This window comes from Semicossyphus pulcher, unplaced genomic scaffold, assembly GCF_022749685.1.
Source record: "Semicossyphus pulcher isolate SPU_LCO1_2020_fin unplaced genomic scaffold, fSemPul1.0.p SCAF_9, whole genome shotgun sequence".
NCBI classification, from domain to species: Eukaryota; Metazoa; Chordata; class Actinopteri; order Labriformes; family Labridae; genus Semicossyphus; species Semicossyphus pulcher.
The window spans coordinates 26036011-26056758 of NW_027211770.1; the positions used below are offsets into that span (position 1 = coordinate 26036011).

General features: G+C 39.8%; 1 protein-coding gene across 3 annotated transcripts; it reads left to right on the plus strand.

The window, feature by feature from the left end:
- The first annotated feature begins 2820 nt into the window (after nt 1–2820).
- On the plus strand, nt 2821–20534 carry fli1rs (Fli-1 proto-oncogene, ETS transcription factor-related sequence). Of its 3 annotated transcripts, none has more exons than XM_069656492.1 (10): nt 2821–2965; nt 10132–10337; nt 11102–11268; nt 14936–15139; nt 15845–15937; nt 16897–16965; nt 17130–17192; nt 18270–18317; nt 18562–18648; nt 19493–20534. In XM_069656492.1, exons 1-10 carry the CDS (start codon nt 2948–2950, stop codon nt 20014–20016), a joined length of 1479 nt encoding a protein of 492 aa, XP_069512593.1. In that variant the 5' UTR covers nt 2821–2947; the 3' UTR covers nt 20017–20534. The 3 variants fall into 3 exon arrangements, with proteins under 3 accessions (XP_069512593.1, XP_069512595.1, XP_069512594.1); XM_069656493.1 differs by lacking the exon at nt 2821–2965 and adding an exon at nt 3158–3526; XM_069656494.1 differs by lacking the exon at nt 18562–18648.
- Nucleotides 20535–20748: the final 214 nt, after the last annotated feature.

The window sequence follows — 20748 nt, forward strand, 5'->3', positions numbered from 1 at the left end:
AGCCAACTACATCTGGAAAAGTGAGGCTGGGTGAAATCGTGCGCGTCGGTGGGAGACGGGAGTCGTGATTGGGAGCCCCACCTCGAGACAAGGACACAACCGGGATTAAGTTACACAACACGAGGTGACTAACAACCGTCTAGCGGTAAACACCAGAACCAGCTTTAGTGGCCAACCTTTTGTACACATATATGGGATTTGACTGTTTTTTAATTGCTCTCATTTTACTCAAAAATCTAAGAAATAAAAGGTAAAGATTGGACAGGTCTGGACTACAGACATGAAATAAGTATTTATATTAAAACATATTTAAAATAGCATCAATGACCAACAACATAAATAATAAATGTCAATATACAAGTCAACATGCAATAGGCAGTAGGCCTATATCGAAAGTTAACAAATAGAAAATTATTAAATGGATGATACAGTCTGTGCATGTATATATTACAGTGTGCAGGTTTATAGGATGATTACATAGTAAGTTACAGCCAGTGTGGACGTAGATCCTTCACTGAAATAAAACACCACACTCTGCAAACTATGTAAGTAGTATAAGCAAACTTATTTAAAGTAGTAAAAAAGATAAAAGGAGTCATTCTGCAGTTAAATGATCCCTGTTAGATGCTTTCTTATCAGTATTAATGCTGCATTAATGTTTCAGTTGCAATATACTGCTGCTGCTGTTGTTTAATTAAAACAGTGATGTATTCTGCAGCTAAGGGGGATGTTTTTATTTAGTGTAAGTAGGAGATGGTTCTCAACCCATCAAAAGGAATATACTACATACATATACATATATGCACATCACTAAATATGGAGTTACATGGTGTTAATATTACAGTAAGTGTACTAAAAACAACAAAGACCTCCACTTGACTAAACTTAATCTTAAACACACATTTAACACAAGGACTTTGTGGTCAATTTTGTTCCCAACTGTGGAACAATAAGAGGGGTGTGAATCACAGGTTTCATCAAACTACAACATATTGATTATTTGGACAATGATACGATATTAGCCGATATCACAAAGTCTGCCCAGTAGGATTTTAACTTGATCCAATTTAAGGGCCTGGAATTATGTGTGTCTCAATTCAGGGGCTGCACGCTTTGAAGGATGCAGGCAACAAAAGGATGAGTCATTCGTAGCCTGCGTAGAGCGCTAAGGCCAAACTGAACTGAGACAATCTGGTCTATGGAGAATTCATTATTTGCATCACTAGCTGTTCCAGCACTGTCGCCTAGCAACAGGTAGCTAGCTGGCTACCCAGCTATCATAACTAAAGTCACGTAACTTCACCTATTATTATTATTTTTTTTTTAAAAGATTATTTTTTTGGCCTTTGACTTCATTTATAGGACAGCTTAAGATAGACAGGAAGTGGGGGATGACATGCACCAAATGATCGGCAGACCGGGAGTCGAACCTGCGATCAGCGCGACGAGGACTGTAGCCTCCGTACATGGGGCGCCCGCTCCACCGAGTGAGCTAAACAGCTCCCCACTTAACCTATTATTTTAAACATTTCATATTCTTGGCCCCTTTTGTTTTTATTTTTAATATTTGTAATGCTAGTTTTTTGAGTGAGTTGTAACCAAAAACTTGGACACAACTTCCTCGGCCTTGAGAGTCCACCATCTCGTGTGAAATGGCACGCAGTGAATCTTGGGATACGTTGGGCTGCGAGGGATGCACCTGATGTATCCTTGAAAATCAGGAGGGAAAAGGGCAATATTTTTAAGATAAAATAACATTTAAAAACTCATAACCGTTACACAACAGCTAACGCTAGCATTCATCCACTTACTAGCTAACATTATTGTGTGACAGTTTCACATTATGAGAGGAAAGGCTTATATATCTTATACTAGCAAGGAATTTACACGTGTTTAGATATCTCGCTTTTTGGCAAGTTTACATGTTAGCATAGCTTACCACATTAGTAAGCCAATGTTACAGGAGCTAACACTAGTGTTAGCTATAAGTTTCCCACTTGTATTGTGGGACAAAACGGTCATGTTAGCTAGGAAGTGGATGAATGTTCTCAAATATGTTGTTGTAAGTTGAAATATGGTCTGATGACCGATGTCCAGTCAGGTGTATTTATTTGACTAAATCTTGTTATGGCTTTTTCAGGATTTATTTGATTTGTTTCCCCCCTATTTAGTCAAAGATAATAACACACGATTCCAAATATTAGCAAAGTAAATTTGAAATAAAAATGGACAGACTCAGTGCAACAACTGGAGATGCAAAGTTAAAGAAACCAAGCGAGGAGCATTACATATCACAAACATGCATCATATATTGAAGCATTATAAAGGATGAAAATGACTGCCGTGCATCTGCTCCAGATCTACTCAGGTTAATCTAATATGCTCTCAAAGCCTATAAATAGTGTTTGCTGACCTTTTAGGTACTTTTCCACATCTAGTCTCCAAAAGCACACATTTTGTCATTTCTTCAACCAGAAAAGCTCATTTGGAGTCATTTAGCAATAAGAGGTTGTTCTTTTCTAAGCTAGATAACTGGTTCAAAGTGTATATACTCTGACTTCCGGTATGATTTTGTACATAAATCTCACACACCAACTAAAAGCCGTTTTTGTTTTTCCTTCTGAGCAGTTACAGCAGGGCAGAAAGTGTCGGTTTCATGAGAAGCAGTTTCAGTGCTTTCAGTGTGACTTCACTTCCCAATTTAGAGAGCGAGAGAGCGAGAGAGAGAGAGAGAGCGAGTGAGCGAGAGAGAGAGAGAGAGAGAGAGAGAGAGAGGGGAAAAAAACTTGCCATCCGGTTATGGTCTGTGAGCAAAAAAATTGTAACTGCAATGGTTTGCGCCATAGAGCCGATGCACCCCTGCAGGCATTGAAGTGACGTTAGAAGGCTCAATTAGCTGCAACATTTACCAAAACGACTCAATGACAAAGAGCGCGAGACTGCTGCAATGGACTGTACGATAAAGGTGAGTGTTTGAACCGTTTTTAACGCTGCTGCCGGCGGGGAAAGAGACAGGCGGCCACCCACACCAACAACACAAACTGCTGCTGAGTGAGAGAGTCGAGGCGGTGATGCGAGCTCCCCACTCTTTCCTTCTTGTACAAAATTTCCTCTTCCTTCCCGTTCGTGGTTGTATGTCGGCTCTATAATAACACAACTAACCGCTACATCTTTACACTCAGATAAAAACACTAATTGGTGGCCGGTTACACGCGCCCAAGAGGATTTAAACACGCGCTCGTTCGTTTTTTTTCTAAATAGCTGCTTTTACTCGACCTCATCGCACACAATAAACGGAACAGAAAAACAACAAGACAAATAACGCACGAAGAGTTACATTTCACAGCAAGCGTTCAACAGGTTGACAAATTGCTTTCTGTTTCTTTAACGAAGAATAAGTTCATGAAGGGATGCAGGACTTTATTGGTGCGCACACGGCAGGTGTCCCTGAAGGCGCCATGGATCAACTTGGACACAGTGAGAGCCTGTTTTTAATCAGCAGGAGGATCCATCTCCATCATAACTGGTATTTCACATTTCGTAATATCACACCCATACCCGTATATATTCTCCGGATGACGTCAGCTCGGTATTGGTTTTAACTTCTTATCCTCTAAGAAACGCAGAAAGGCCTTAAAGTCAGGAATTCAAATTAAAAGTGGTTCAATTAACGCTGAATACTGATTATTGCGCATCCAAAGAAAAGTCTAACGTGTTTTATCTGATGATAAAGCACTTAAATATTAAAATGTATGTTATTTTTTTAACGAATGTGCGTCTAATAATCAACACTGGCGTGCAGACTTTTATGTTACTTCTGCATCAAAATTTTCGTGCAATTTTTAGAAGAAACCCTCCTTATTTCAACGCATTATAACTACAGATATTCTACATTTGTTAAAGACGAGTCTTTATAACGAATTACATGTTATTTCAACAAAATTTAAATTCTTATTCAGTCGATTGTTAACAAGAAAAAAGGCGCTTCAGTCGACGAAGAAACAAATAGTTGTTCTAATTTCTCTTTCGTTGCGTTTCTGAGGAAACTTTCGCACACAGATGGATGAATTTGGATGTTAAATTCAATCGAGTGACATTGTTTTCTTTTCGACATAAAAAGGAGTGAGTCATTAAAGGGCCAGTGCAGGAAACTGAGGACATCCTGAAACTTGTTTCATTAATTTAGTCCGTTTAAAAGTTTTCATTTCTATTTTAGTCTTTTGCTGTTTAAATGCTGGCACATATGCAGTCATTGCTGATAAAACTTTATTATTATTATCATCATTAATATGATTATTCTCTTGTGCTGTGTGGCAGCAGATTGTGAGTTTGAGGTTATTTTAAGTATAATTTATTGCTGAAAACGGGAGCAGCGCTTGTCAGGTGTCGTTATCTGAACTCTGCAGGCTTCCTGTCTCAGACCTCAGACTCTCCGAACACATTTCCGCTCCCTCAAGTAAAAAAAAAAAAATGTCGAAAAGGCAACAAAGCCCCTCCAGAAAGAAACGCAGTGGACAAACTTTGCATTGTTTTAACTCCTTAGTGTCCGTTCACACAGGCCGGGAAGTGCACGGTACCCTGGTCTGGCTCTGCGCTGCGGCCTGCAGAGGCCCGCCCGCTGCCAGGGGCTCGCGAGCTGTGAAAACCACAGCGATGTTTGTGTAGCAGAAAGCGCAGCTGCTCGGGCCTTTGCAAAATCAGCTTAACTTTTACTTCTGCTTTCTGCCACTTGCCTCAGACATGGCGAGAGCACAGCGTCTTTGCACAACTTGATCTCTGGCCTGATAGACTACACCTTGTTCCGTTTGAGTGCTGCGTTTTTAAAGCACATTGGTACCCTCCCATAGCCTGGAGATAAGACATGTTTATTAGAATATTATGTAGAAGCCATTTGTGGTAGAACCAATTGTTATCAGTTACATCTTAAAATAAATATAATTAATTAAACACAATCTTCATATTTTAAAAAGACACGTTATAAATCCTGTAGTCAGACGTTTTGTATCAGTCAATAAAGTTTAAAATCCATCCCTCCTCAGGTCAGAAAAAAACAGTCTGAATGAAATGAGGTACATTCAGTGTGAGGGATGATGATGGTACCAAAATATGTCACCATCAGCTTCTTCATGAGCGCACATATTCATTGGTGTTTCACAGGAAATGAGGGGCCTAAAAGATGTCACAAAATGCCTTAGACATTAAACAGACTTCAGGTGTGAGTCTAATAATTGGTGCAAGCAGGAAAGTTTTAGCTAACCACATCCTTGGTTGCAGTTCATTGCAGTGGTTCCCAACCTCTTTGGCTTGTGACCCCTTTAAACGAAACCTCAGGTTGCAACACCATTTAGAGCTTTTAGCCTCCTTGAAGACTTTTTCCAGGTCCAGAGGTGTAAAACAACCTGTCAATTTACAAGAAATTAAAAGCAAAGATTCAACAAACATACTGAAAATTGTACTGGCAGAAATACGTTTTTTTCTGCCTTCTGTGACCAGGTGTGGAGCCACTGGTTTCAGGTTCTGGAGCTGGATGCGTCAATGAGTTAACAGCAAATTACGTCACTTTATAGTCCCCCCCCCCCCCCCCAACTAAAAGAAGCCCAAAATTTGATGGTTACAGCTTCTCAAACGAGACAATTTGCTATTTATCACGTCTTACATCATAGTAAAAATTTTGAGGTTACTTTGGCCTCAAGATGATTTTTCGCCGGGGTTGTTGTCATGCGTCTTTCTGATGTTTAACAGACCAAATGATACATAAAGGAAATAACAGGCAGATTAATTGTCATGAAAATAATCATTAGTTATTCCTGGTTCCAAGACAGGCGACAAGAGCTGCAACCATTTATCGATTAATCTATTACTCGATCATAACAACCTATTTTGGTATATCATTTGTTTTTCAAGCAGAAATGTCCTGAATGTGAAGCTTCTCTAGCTTTCTTTGTTATTTTATACCTGTAAACAAAGAGTGTTTGGGTTGTGGACCGTTGTTGTGAGGAAAGAAGCAGTTTACAGACGTCAGTTTGGGCTTTTAGAAACTGTGATGAGCTGTTTTTCCGCAATATTTTGATACTTCACAAGTTAGAAGATTTATCGATTAACTGAAAATTAAAATGATTGACAGTTGCAGCCCTACAGGCAACAGAAAGAATGTTAAATGGTGAATTATTGATGGCCCAAAATGAGCACAATTAAGACTGCTCCCCCTACATCAGGTAGAAAATCATATGCAACATTTTTATGATCTAAATTTAAATCCCCAGCATTAAAAAATGAGTCTCTTTGGTCTTTAATATATTAACAACACTCTATATGTCTGATTCATTACATGATTGCCACCTCATCTCATTCAGGAAGTGCTGCAGAATCCCTTTCAACCAAAAATACTTTAAAAGGGTAGAAACACGTACTTTGATTCAAACCTATTAAACTGCAGTAGATTAGGGAATCAAGTAAAACATGGTGGTGTCAAACTGCAAGAGAAGGCTCAATCTGACTACATCTGCTCTTAAATGTCAAATGATTGAAATATAAGAAGTATGAATGTCCATGTTGTAAACAGCCCGTGATCACGCTCGAAGCTGTTGGTTTTGGGCAACACTGCATGATGCAACCTGCAAAGCTGCTGACATGAAGCCAAGGCTAAAGTTTCCGTGCACGGCTTCATGTTTTTGCTCTCGCAGAAAGAAAAAAAAATGTTTACTGTGAAATTGAACACAGCCGGTGTAAATTTCAGGACATCGGTAGCATCACCTCAAGAAGGTCATGTTTTTTATAAGTTGTTTTGAGTCACTGAGCAACAGGCTGAAACACATTGAACAGGAAGTCAGTTGTGGCATTAGCGGTCAGGCCACATTTTGGTATATTTGTATCAGTGTGCAGAAGAGAGAGATAGAGAGAGAGAGAGAGAGAGCACAAGAGGAAGATAAAGAAAGAGCGGGAGTGTGTTTGTGGTTGTGAAAGCATAAGCTTGTCACTCAATGTTCTGTGCTGAAATATAAATGTGTGATGAGTCTGTGAGTCACGACAATAAACAGTTTGAGTGTTAAGCAGCTAAACAGCATTTAAAACTCTACTTTCACCACCGCTTACATTAACTTACAAGGATTTCTTCTCCTGAGAATTTGCTGTCGGCAGCCAGTTTTGTTCTCCTCTCCGCTAACTTGTTTCACTTCTGCACAAAGAGAAGGGCCTCTGAAGGCGCCCTGTGTGTGAGAGGAAGACTGGGGGAAAGAGGACGACACAAGTGGCAAAAGGCAAATCAGCTGAATGAAAAGGGAAAAAAGGAGCGCGGTCAGAAGAAAACAGAGCATGTTACCATGACCTGCCAAAATGTACATATTTTTACATGTTTATGTTTTTAATTGAAAATTACATATTGATTAATTAATAACGTGACACCTACTTCATTCAGAATATTTTATGCTTTTATTCAATGATAGCCTTTAACATTTAAAGAGGAACTCCACCTAATTTACACAGACAAAGCCTGTTTGAAGGCCTTGGGGAGTACTGCTAACTACTAGTACTACTACTAACATAAGTGAAAAAAGTTGATTGAAGCCTTTTGTGGCTGCAGAAGGATCTCCATAAAGCTGACAACTTGCCTCAAGTGATGTCACTTGAGTCAGGGTTAGTTGGCGCGTGCAGTTAGAAAGAAGTGAGCGTATCTGACCTCTGTAGCCCGCTCCTCACGTCTAATTGAATTCTGAGAGGAAACATAAGTCGCTAATATATTAACACACCTGAATTTCCAACTGGTGGGCATTGCATTATGGGTAATGTAGGCATCATGTTTTAACAGGGAAGAAAAAAAGGTTGGAACTTAATAGACGTTAAATAGATTTCTCTGGTTCTTTTTAAACAGTCCACTGTGGGAGGTTAATGCTTCATTTTTCAATTTCTAGCATAATGATTTACCGTAACATTTGGTGTATAAGACGCAATTTAAATACATGTTTTTTTCATCTAAAAAGTGGGCTGCGTCCTATATACCAGTGCGACCAATATACCAGTATACAATGCAGAGAGAGTGATTTTATTGTGTTACGGTATTTTACCCAGACGATGGATAGCTAATGCTTGCCAATGCCAGTGCAGCCGCTACCCTCACAACATTCAACATTAACGTAGGCTGCTAGCTACAGCAACAGCAGGACTGCAAACTCCACATGGCGAAAAGCAGATGGTAGGCTAAAATATGTGTGTTTTGAATGTGTTTTAAATGAAAATAAATGATCTTTAAATCTTGAGCAAATAATATCTGGTAAAACATATATATAAATAAATATATATATTTGATTAATCTTTAACCTTAAAATAATTAACCTTATTTTTTCTAAATCAATCGTTTAGTGGTATGGTCCACAAAATGTCAAATGTAACAAACTGTCCCAAAGCCCAAGATGGCGTCCTCAAATGTGTTGTCCACAACCCACAGATATTCTGTTAACAGTAAGGGTACCAGAAATATTCACAATGGACTCAGATAATGTTAACTTTTTTATTCTGAGAAATTAAAGAAGAGTTGGCGGTAAAAAAAGTTGACAACTATTAGATGAATTGATTAATCACTGCAGCTCTGAACAAGATGGTTAAAAATAGGGCGTATCCAGGACACCATTACATCCCTTGCAACAAAGGCGGCAGGTTCCACACACTGCTGACTTCTGGATCACTTTGTCTGCAGCCTGGAGGAAATGCCAAACTGTGTGCCATGCATTAAGATGTGGTTTACAATGCTCGGACAACAATTGAGCTAAAAAAAAACACACACACAAGAAAAAAAAGAAAGAGGAAAAGCACAATGCGGCACTTCAATCAAGGCTACACTCCTCTCGCTGTCCAGTGAACCCCCCCCCCCCCCCCCCCCGCCCCCCCCCCCCCGGACCACAGGCTTGTTTTCCAGCTTTAAAATGACCCACATTTTTACACTGTGCCCCCCCCCCCCCCATTTCCTCTCCCTTGGCCTGTGCCAAAAGGTTCCTCTGCACATGGCGGCCAGGTTTCCTGTAGGCCACTGAAAAAGCACGGCAGTGACGTACAAGGCACAAAGACAATGCTCAACTCCTCTAAACAAACACGCACTCAGACTGCCTCGATCACACACACACACGAACAAACACACACACACACTTAATTTGAGCAGCAGACAGAACAACAGGTCATGTTTTTGCTTTTCTAAGTGGGCGAGATAAAAGGTGCCATCTTGGGCTGGTTTCGAGGCCTCGCTGTAGGTGCTGAACAGGAAGACGGACCTAAGTCTCGATTAGACTCCACCTTGTGCTAACATCCCTCCCCCTCTTCTGCAACCCCAATCCTAACGACAAAATAAAAGTGTGGTTAAGGTGACTGATGTTCTTGAAGATTAGACAGCCTCACGAGTGCCTTTACAACATTTCTGAACAGTTCCAACTTCACTCTTGAGTAAGCAATTTGATAACGCCTCTTAACTCTATGAGCAATTATTTGTACGTGGAGGCTGAATAAAAAAAGACAGAAGCCAGTTTGAATCTTGACTAAAGCAGGTGGATCTATGAAATCTGCTGTTCAAGTGTCTCTGAGCAGGTTGAACCCTAAAAAAAAAAGTAATTGCATCCAACTTCAGACTAAAGAAACAGAACGAGGGATGTTTTTTCACAAAAGCAGGTAAAGCAAGTCATTATGTAGCTCCACTTCATCATACTATTCCATTAATGACTGCGTATACAGCAAAAAGGGACAGGACTTTGGTGGAAGAGGTGTTTTTTCTACACCTATATCTGCATAAAAAAATCACTTTAATCACTTAAGTTGTTGCAGTTAATATTCTAGGCAGGTATGTTTTCCTGTTTCTTGTGGTATATCCTGTGCAAAAATATGGTTATTAATTTACAACCAAAGTTCCACAAGAAAAGAGACAAAATTAAGGATATTTTCTTCCTTCACTCTAAGGGAAGAGATCTTGTCATGAGTTCAATCTTTAGAGTCTGTCGTCTTGTTATCGTTTCTCCTAAAGCTCTTCTAGCTAACGAGATCTTACTTTGTTTACTGAAGCACCTTCAGTCTGAGTGTGGAAAAAAACACAGTTTCCACAGGTTGTGACCTGGCAGGTTAATGGCCGCAGCTGACCGCTGTGACTCTGTTTCACAGGAAGCGCTGTCCGTGGTGAGTGAGGATCAGCCCATATTTGAGCCGCCCTACACCGCAGCCCCGGCCATGCACATGAAGACTGAGATGACGTCGCCTGGCGGCTTCAGCCAGACGTCCAAGCAGAGTCCCGAGCACGCCGAGCCGGAGTGGGCGGGGCCGGTGACGCAAAACTCTGGGAAAAGAGGTGAACACGTCAATGGGACCAGGTGAGTCAGGACTGGACGGGGCCACAGGGGAGCGCAGGTTCCCGGATTGACTGACTGTAAATTTCTCACTATCCAGGTCAACAGTGTGGGATTTTCCAGACCCTCAAATTGTTTGTTTATTGTTCACTTAAATACATCCTTTGTGTCCTTTGTTGTTTATGACCAAGAGGTGAACACGTTATAAATATGGGAGTTTTGGTGTTTTAAAGTGTGAATTACATTTTGTTAAAAACACATTTACTAAATTTATCATATAAAAGTTTGAGTGGTCTTTACTTTACTTGAGCATTTCCATTTTCTGCTACTTTATGAATTATATTTCAGTGACACATTTACAGGAAAAAAAAAACACGATGAACTTAGAAAATATAACTAAAGATAAAAGGTAGGGATAAACTTCACTTGTAGTCGTGTTCATAAACAAATTTTTATGTGTATTTTGAGGTGTCACATTGAAATAGGCGTACTGAAAGGAAAGACATCATCAATAAGTTTCCACGCTTGCCTGGACCTTTCCACTACAATCATGTTGCTGTCACACAGTTTGGCTATACGTTTGTCTCCTGTCTGATATAAGCAAACACTGCAACAGGAAATAAACTTGCACCTAGTATAAACTGTGAAATCTATCATCTTTTGACAGCGATTAGCAGTCACAGTAAACATGTCATTATTGAAATGATAGATTGAGCTAGATAAATACAAGAGAGATATTAAACACCCTGCTAGCCTGGAGTTAATGTTTTCTCCTCTGTCTGTTCAAGCCGTGCGTCCCCTGTAGACTGCAGCGTCACCAAACGCTCCAGGCACATGAGCAGCGACGGGGCCCCGATGCCGTACCAGGCCTCGTACCCGGAGCCTCGAGTCAGCCCCCAGACCACCACCCCGCCCAGCAGCACCACAGAGGAGAAGAGGGTCATCGTGCCAGCAGGTGAGCTGAGTCAGGCAACCTACATACACGCTCCACTGTCACGCAAGACAGCTGCCGACACAAGACGTTTTCCCAAGAGACTTGACACTAGGCTTGTGGAAAACTACATACACCAACTCTTAAGTGCCACAGTGTAACAACAACACGGGCTAGTCGTCTGGTGAAGCATCAGAACAGGGATAAAATAAATGCTATATAAAAAGTATGAAGTCTAAAGTGTAAATTTAGAGTGTAAAAAGATAAGCTAGCAGCTAGTGTCGACATTTTCGTTATTAATCATCCTACTTCAAGCGGCTACGTCTGAATCATTGCATTGATAAAGATTATGTTCAGGTTTTAATTTGAAGGATTGTCAGAAGGCTCAAAAATACATAACTTGTAAGGACAAACTTTCAATACTCTATATGCTCTAAAATAATGATTATACTCTCAAGTATTGTCTGAGTAACCTCGGCATAATATGTCCAAAAACTGAGCTACACCCATTTTACTCAGTGACATGTCTTCATATGAGTCACTCACTGCCACCTACACTCTACTACTACTACAGCAAATAGCCACTATTGTGTATTAATCCACAGCTGAAAATAGTCCCCAACAAATGCACTTTTTACTTCTGTTTAAGGAACAGTTAAAACTACAGCTCAAAGCTGTTTAAGGAAGCTGTTACGCCTTTAATAAAATATATTAATATACAATAGCCAGAACATTTGTACCCACAAATAAAGTCAGAAACTATTAAGGGATGGACTTTAGCATTTTTCATGGGATGTTGACAATCACATAGTGTAGAATAAGACTTTTAAACAAACAGATTCACAAACCAAATTTCCCCAACTACCATTTTCCACTTCTGGTACAAATAAAGAAACATTATTTGAGCTACTTCACCAATTAAAAATAAAACAATTATAATAGTTCTTTGAGATGAATGAGTTTGTTTGACTCGATCAAAATAAGCAGCGTTATTAAGGCCAAGGTTGACCACTGTTTTTCAGACCTTGAAGCTCATTAAAAGTCCATTAACTGCTTTAATCAAACACAACAGAGTCCCAATCAAACTGTACTTAGCTAGCGTTAGCATAACTGGTTCATGCTATGTTTGACATCTTGCCATGTCTGCCCTATGTTGCTTATAACAGGCAAATTTATATCTAAAATATTGAAATGATTAACAACAAATGTCATCATTGTAATGTCGGGTGTTCTCTTTAATAAAATTAAGTGAAATTAGTTTTTTGCTTTAAATTTATGACTTGAGCCACTTTTTTAGGCTTTATGCAAGTCTCTCGTGGAGCCCGCCTAATACGTCAGTACGCTTTAAAACCATGGTTCTCAACTGATGGGTCGGGACCCAGAAATTGGTCGTGGAGTTTTCGATGGGTCGTGGATGTGTGCTCGAGAAAAAGAAGGTTGTGGCAAAAAGTCTATGCTGCGCTTTTATTTTGAAGGACGTGTTTCCTATGATGTGTGTACAGTAGTAGTGTAGTTTATTTACAAACCATGTATTCACTAATTGGGTAATCCCAGCTACAGTTACATCTACATTCTTAAAACTTGATGAGCCCTAATGTTCGTTATGCACTTATTTAGTTGATTTGTGTTAAAAAAAAACAGGCTGCTTATTGAATAACTTGTAGAGTGAACTATTCGACTATTATACTGTTGTTTTGTGATGTGGACATACTGTGATTTTTCATGAAATGAGTGGTTAAAAAACTGCAGAAATTTGGGTCGCGATTTGTCATGAAGGAGGTGGGTCCTGAGGCTAGACCAGTTTAGAACCACTGCTTTAAAACAAAGAAGAAACAGAACTGTAATTTGCTTAATAAAATTGTGACAAAAAATAGGAAGGATGAGTAATTGCTTCAAAGGCATTCAAACATTTGCATTTGATTTCACATCCTTAGCTTAAGCCATGCTGGTCCTTGTGTTTCACATGTGGAGCTCAGCTGCATCTTATTTGATCTAAACGTCTTGTTGAACACTCAAAAGCTTTTTAGCTTTTCCTACAGCCGAACAGTGAGCACCGTGGATTTCCCTTTTATCTTTTCAGAGGAAAATCACTGACATGTAACATTGAGTGACGACTGTGATGTGTCATTACGATCCAAGTAGTCACACTTAAGGTTCAGATAACCGACTGTACTGCACTCATCTTTCTCTATGAATCACCGGTCAAACATCTACAGACTAAACTGATTATGTATTTTAAGTTCTGACTCTTGAAAAGTTCCCGTACTTGTGTCACGCTTTGGGAGCTCAGAGCAGCGTGTTCACCTGCATGTTTCATTGAGTCAGTCTGTGGAGGGAACATCGTGGGACAGAGCTCCAGACAGGTGAAGTGGAATCTGTGGAATTTGTCGAGAATCATCAATGAATCACCAGCACCGAGCTATTCTGCTTCATAATACACGGATGTTACATCACAGTCGTATGTGTTAACCAAGGACAATCAGGACCTGAGGGTGGGGCGACTACTGCTCCTGGCTAATATTACAGGGAATTCTCAGCTACTGGAAATTACCCAACAGCTTTAAATGTTGCTACTGGAAATGAGCCTGCCATCCCGAATAAGAACAGTGATGCATTTTAGAACATTCAGAAGGGATTAAGAATAATACCATTATAGTTATATCAACCTTTAAAAAGTTTATTTAGTATAAATAAATATATATATAAAAATATATACATATACATATATACATAACTACACTACTTAAGTAACAAGAGACATAAAATGGCTATAATCAGTATACAAAAATGTAAATTTGATTAATGTTCATAATGTCCCTGGAGAAAGGGATACAGTGCTTTAGATTTAGTACTAAAGCAACATCTTTCTTTTTTATGATGTTTTCCTAATCCCCATCTTATTTCTGTTATTCCCTTTGACATAATAACATTAACCATTACAGAAGTCTGAAACTTGTCAACAAGGTGTTATCAACAAGTACAGACCAGTCTGAACAACAAATGCTTGACATAGCGGATGTATGCTAAGCTAGGTAGCTAGGTCCAACATCCAACTCTAATGGGTTCTACTTCGATATAAGACACAGACCTTTTTCACAACCTGATCTGACAAAATGCTGGCAACAGTAACTTATAATGGTATTGCGACATACACCTTTGTATTTGGCCCAACCTGAATCAATGGAGCAAATAAAACAAGAAGTTGCAGAACTGTTTCTTTGTCTAACCGTGTCTCCTACTTCAGCGAGAAGCCTATTCTCAGTGTACAAATTAGACCATGATTAGAAACGACTCCAAATGATTAAACAAAGACTTAAAGCGAGCACAAAGAAACATTCCTCCCAAAGTTCTCTGCAGAAGCATTCTGCACAGTGAAGGTCAAACACCCACTTGAAGTAACTGGAAAACAGTTTTTGAGTTGAGTATTTTACAACATTTCTATTTTGTAACATTAGTTAAGCATGTAGAGTAATTTTATGATACTTAGGTACGAGTCCTATTCCAACTTCCTGTTTGTAACTTGGAAAACCAAAACTGCATCGTCAATTAAAAGTCCACATTGGAAGGGAAAAATCTGGAGAGCTAAAGGATCATTTAGCGCTTTACAAACTTCCTCCAACAAAGTCAGACACTGTGTTATAAATCATTGTATCTGGAGTCTGTTCTGATATTTTTGTGCATCTGATCTCAGATCCCGAGGTCTGGACACAGGACCACGTGCGGCAGTGGCTGGACTGGGCCATCAAGGAGTACGTCCTGGAGGAGGTGGACGTCATGCTCTTCCAGACGCTGGACGGCAAGGCGCTGTGCAAGATGACCAAGGACGACATGATGCGTCTCACGTCGGCCTACAACGCAGACATCCTGCTCTCACACCTCAGTTACCTCCGGCAGAGTAAGGCTGGCCTCATGTCTGAGATATTGCTCCCTCTCCAGCTGATAACATTGTTTAGTTTTGACAATGTAAAAGGTTTCCATTGTTCTTTATAAAGCAAGTTTTTCTAACCTGCACGTAAACAGGATCAGAAGTAAAATCAGGTGCAAGGTTTTACTCAAGGTCAGCACTGGGGATGGGGATTACAAGCAAATATACTATTGGATATTCACTGGGAACTATTCGACTATTATTTGAAGATCATGCCCAAAGTTCTAACCCGAAGCCCCTTTCAAAGTTTGCACTTAACATAATTTTTGTTTATTTCTTCAAAAGAGTTCGACAGAGAACTCTTTAACGGCTGCACAAGTCTCTGCATTTCTCTCCGGTTCTGAATCTCACAGCACCAGAACCGTTTTACCGGTACCTGGCGCTAATGCTTTCTTTTTCTTTTGCTATTTAATGGCAGTTAGCAAACAGTTTTCAGACGCACTACAGCCACCGTCTGGCGGTAGTATGGCATTACAGCCAGGCATCGGTAAAAACAATGGAAAAAATATAATTTTAAGATGAAATAATAGTCGTTTGAAATTGCCGATTTTTTATAAATTAATGACTAAATTCGTGACCCATCCCTAGTCACCACCCAAACATAAATGTAATTATGAGCTGCTGCGTAATTCTCCTATGACTGATTTGTTTCTATTTCAACTGTGATTTCTTCAGGTAGCCCTACGTTCTCGTACCCCACAACTCCCACCAACAACACACCACCACCACCACCACCACCACCCCAGCCCAGGCTACAGGTGAAAGCAGGTGAGATCATCCACTCTCCTTTATCGCCTCCTAACAATAAAAGCCAATGAAAGCTACTTGGGGGCATCTTGATAGAACTTGCTTATTTACCATCGAGCAGTTACACAGCAACATTATCATTTGTCCTCTTTCTGGTCACCTACTGAATATATGGACAGACATTCAACATCTGTTTGCTCTGTTTTTGGTCTCTACCAATGTCTGAGGGAAATGTGTGGTTTTCATGTTAATTAATTAACATGAGCGCGTAGGTTCATCATGTAAATGTGCCAGATTTAGCCATACAGCATCATTTTTATCTGCACATCTGGTTACTTGGAGTTAAATGGCCATTATGTAAACAATTGCTAGCTGTTGGGTTTTTTAGAGTTTTTCCTGCCTGCTGCAGCCAAAAATGACACAATGGAGTGGTGAGAGTAAACCTAAACAGAAAAGTTGAAGCCAAACAACTTAACAGATTTGTCCAAGTGTTTCTGAGTGTGAATCAAAGCTCAGGGTCATGTTCTAAAACACATCAAATAACAGCAAACGACTTGAAAGATTTAGGGTTTTCAAAATAATATGTAAAGTTTCAGAAACTGCGATACTTAGTTTCAAGAGTCTAAAACGGTCCTTGGCACAACACAGGCCTCAGTTGACAAAACGTTGATGAGTCCAAAACTCAACAGCCAGTTTCAGACAGGAAGCAGCTGCACCGGCGCAGGAAATAGGGGGTATGGGTCCCGCTCCTGGGACACAATTCACAATCTTGTGGCGGCAGGGGTGGCCTGAACAAAAGAACACTCGCCAAAGAAACTGTGGGTCATCTTCAGCCCTCCAAACTCTAATTGTCTTGGTCACCATTTTCTGACTTCCTTCCTCTTATGGCTGAACTGTCTGATTCAAAGCCTTTTCATTCCACGCGGCCGTCTGCGTCTAGTCTCATCCTTGTTTTTTTGTGTGTGTTTGTTTGACTGCAGAGAGCAGTTTTGATGAGATCAGTCGCAGGAACAGCTGGCCGGCAAACACCATGGCCGCAGTGCCAAAAGGTATGACAACAAAAACTGAATGATATGAAACCGACTATCGTGATGAATTAGTCATGCATGAACAACTACTTGATTTGCATAGAATTAACGATTTGTGTACTAAAAATAAGGCCACAGCTAAAGATAAAACGATTTCAAACAAGTTTTCCCTTTGTAATTTCAAGGTCCCTCCATGGAGCACCAGCATAGCACTAGACTTTCAGAGCCAGCTCCAAGACTTGTGCAAGGTATGAAGTCTGCTCGTGCAATATAGTCATATTCACACCATATGAACCATTGGGCAGTTCATTCATTACAAGCTCACATCGTACTAGAAAGGATTGTTCAAAGCTCAGGAGCTTTATCTGAAACTCAAGATCCTAATGTCTGCAAACGCTGTTCGAATATAAGTGGGGGTGTAACAAAATAAACTGAGTATCATGTTTGGTGAAACTGTATTGATTCCCAAAACACTCATGATTTTTAAATAAAAGTATGCAAAAAATTAAATTTTTCTATAGAGATCAGCAAATTTTAATTTGCTTAAAGAATCACAATATTTATTGAATAGTTACCCCCATTTTATAATCATACAATTATAAGGGGATAAGAACATTAAGAGATCCCAGCCATGCTACCAGCTCCGAAACTGCTTCAAGCTAAATTTTAGCATTACCAAGCTCACAATGCTAACTTACTGTTTTTTTATAATCAGCTGGTGCAGCAGAGGATGATGGCACTAGTTTTGCTGTTATATAAAAATATTATTGCACAAAGTGAAATTTTGATAGCATTTGATGAAATGTAGGGGATCATCAAAGGTATTATTTATCCTTAATTAAACAAGAATGTTTGAAACAAATGTTATGAAAATCCATTAAAAAACGAAAATTTGGTGATATTTTACTCGGAAATACAAATGTCAATCTCGTGGTAGCATACGTGAAAAGTCAGATGAAATCCAGTCAATTTGATTCATCTTCTGGGGAACATAAATCCCATCTTAATTAATCCTACATGAATACAATGTTAATGTTAACTAACAAAAATCACAACATAAGACCTATTAGAATCACAAACGAAATGAGACGTGTGCTGTGAATTGAATATTTCACACCATCAAAGTGTTTTCTCCGTGCGCTGGAACAACAGATGCAGAATTATAGAGCAAGTTATGCCAAATACTGTCAGATTTTTTTGTCCAATCTTGAAGGTACTTCAGAAGAAATCCAGGGGGATATTCCACTGAATTAAGGCTCATATATAAATAAAGTAACATTTTAAAGATGAAGATGTAAAAATAACATGCCTTGTCTTCTTTTCAGACCCGTATCAGACATTAGGGCCCATTAGCAGTCGACTAGCCAACCCAGGTAAGAATCTAAACCACCACAAGATAAACCAACAAGGATTACACAAATGAGGCCTTTACACTGTCTGCTTTGGCAACATGAGAGAAAAACAAGCAAGGGCTGGCGCTCACATACTTACTTTCCAAAATGGAGCAAACATCAAGCAACACCTGTTGTGTCAGCAAAATTACATCACGCTTACACTGAGACGAAATCTGGCTTCCCTCTCACCAAAGTGACTGTTTGCCCTGCTGTTTCCTCACAGAAGGCCAAGCCCTCAGCTCATCCAAGAACCGAACGGGCAAACAAAGTCCATACAGGCTGCCTGACCCCAGCGCTCACAGGCCTGTGGGTAGGTTTCTGCCCTGATGTCTGTCCCTTCCTCCAAGCCACACAGTGAAAAGGTCACATTTGGTGAAAAAAAATAGGCTGACTTAGAAGTTAGATATGTATGTGTTAGAAAATACAAGAAAGAAACCCATCCACTACAAACCCCGTTAGTACTTTGTAAGAGTGAGGAGCTGTCCGTGGTCCTGGAATAACTGGATGCACCAAGAACAGTTGCATTATTTTTTGCAATTTTAAGGTGAACCTGGTGCTCTTGGCTTAAAATTAATATACACATGATGACATTCTCATCATTTTAGAGTTTTTCTTACTACGTGTCTCAGTACAGTAACAAGTTTAAATTTACGCTTTAGAAAAGCTACATCTGGGCTTTAGCTTTACAAATTTTGCTTCCTCAGTTCCTAAATTAACTGTATTGGCCAATTTGGGGAACATGCGGTTTATCCATAAAAAAGTTTTTACAATGCATTGAAATGCATAGGTGATGTTTTTTGTATTCTTTGAACAAAAGGCAATCAACTAGTTTCTATCATACAAAGATGCGAAATGTAAGTTTTATACATTTTATGCCCTGGTGTTAATTACAACCCTAAGGATTTTGCATTACTTATCCTAACAATATAGATATGATATTGATTATTCAAATTATATGCAAATTATGTTTAAACAGTCTGAATGACCACAATGTCCCTTTTAGCATTTATAGAACTATTGTAGGCCTTGCACTAGTGTGAAACACAAACCTTTCACACAGCTTTTACTGGTAATTCTTTCTGTCTTTCTTAGTGTAACCTAACAAAGTTATCAGCTTCAGATTTCTTCACTCTTCCTCTCATTTCTCCCCTCAGGTTCAGGGCAGATCCAGCTTTGGCAGTTCCTGCTGGAGCTGCTGTCCGACAGCAACAACTCCGGCATCATCACCTGGGAGGGCACCAACGGCGAGTTCAAGATGACCGACCCGGACGAGGTGGCCAAGCGCTGGGGCGAGCGCAAGAGCAAGCCCAACATGAACTACGACAAGCTGAGTCGTGCTCTGCGTTACTACTACGACAAGAACATCATGACTAAGGTGCACGGCAAGCGCTATGCCTACAAATTTGACTTCCAGGGCATCTCGCAGGCACACCAGAATCACGGAGCGGAAGGTGGTATAGTTAAGTACCAGACTGAGATGTCTTACGTCCCGTCCTACCACAGCCACCAGCCCAAAATGAACTTCATGGGAGGCCATCCTCCGCCTATGCCCGTCTCCCCCGGAAATTTCTTCGGCCCTCCGTCAACTTACTGGAACTCACCCAACAGCCCGATTTATCCTGGGTCAGCCATGACAAGACATCCCGCCTCTCACTCCCACCTGAGCTCATACTACTGAGGACTATGCATTTCACACCTGAACCGCATAACAGAGGAGAGAAGCCTGAATGTGCCAGAAAACAAGAGCACACTTAATCCAGGACGCACGTGAGCTGAACCCTGTCTGAACTGAAGGTGATATGACGCTACGGTCTGATTTAGAAAGGCATTATCATGTTTTTTTCATATTCCAAAATATGACAAATGGAAAGGATTGTTCTTATACTCATCCCAAGATCTTTGCGAATATATCGATGACACACTGTATTAACAACTATTCAAATGTTATGAAACCAAGTTTGTTTTGTAAGTACCCTGTTTGATAGTATCTGTTGTAAAGACCAAAGTCATGACCTTTACGGTTTGAGTAGCATAACGGTTTTGTAACTATTCTTTTCACTTCATGGGTCAAAACTTTAGTAACCACATTGAATGACCTGACATTTGTAAAGGAGAAATTGTACAGAATGACTGTCTTGTAGCAATGTAACATTTACTCATGATGTAAAGCTAATAAATAATGCTTGTACCTAAAAATGGACTCCTGTGGGCTTTATCTTTACCATCTCCGCCTTCACAAAGAGAGAGCAAGCACCTCTAAGGCTCACTTATTAAAGGGGACATATTTTAGCTATGCAATAAATTTTCTATTATTCTAATGTGTTTTTTTGAATCACGTTGGTAAAGTTTGTTTAGTTCTAAAAATCGTATACATATTATAATTTAATTCTTTTTTGGAGCCTTCAAAAGG

Excerpts from the sequence above, each read along its gene's own strand:
- fli1rs (XM_069656492.1), top strand. Across the intron at positions 10,338-11,101 it reads GAACACGTCAATGGGACCAG|CCGTGCGTCCCCTGTAGACT; the intron begins GTGAGTCAGGAC and ends TGTCTGTTCAAG. Across the intron at positions 17,193-18,269 it reads AGCTCCAAGACTTGTGCAAG|ACCCGTATCAGACATTAGGG; the intron begins GTATGAAGTCTG and ends TCTTCTTTTCAG.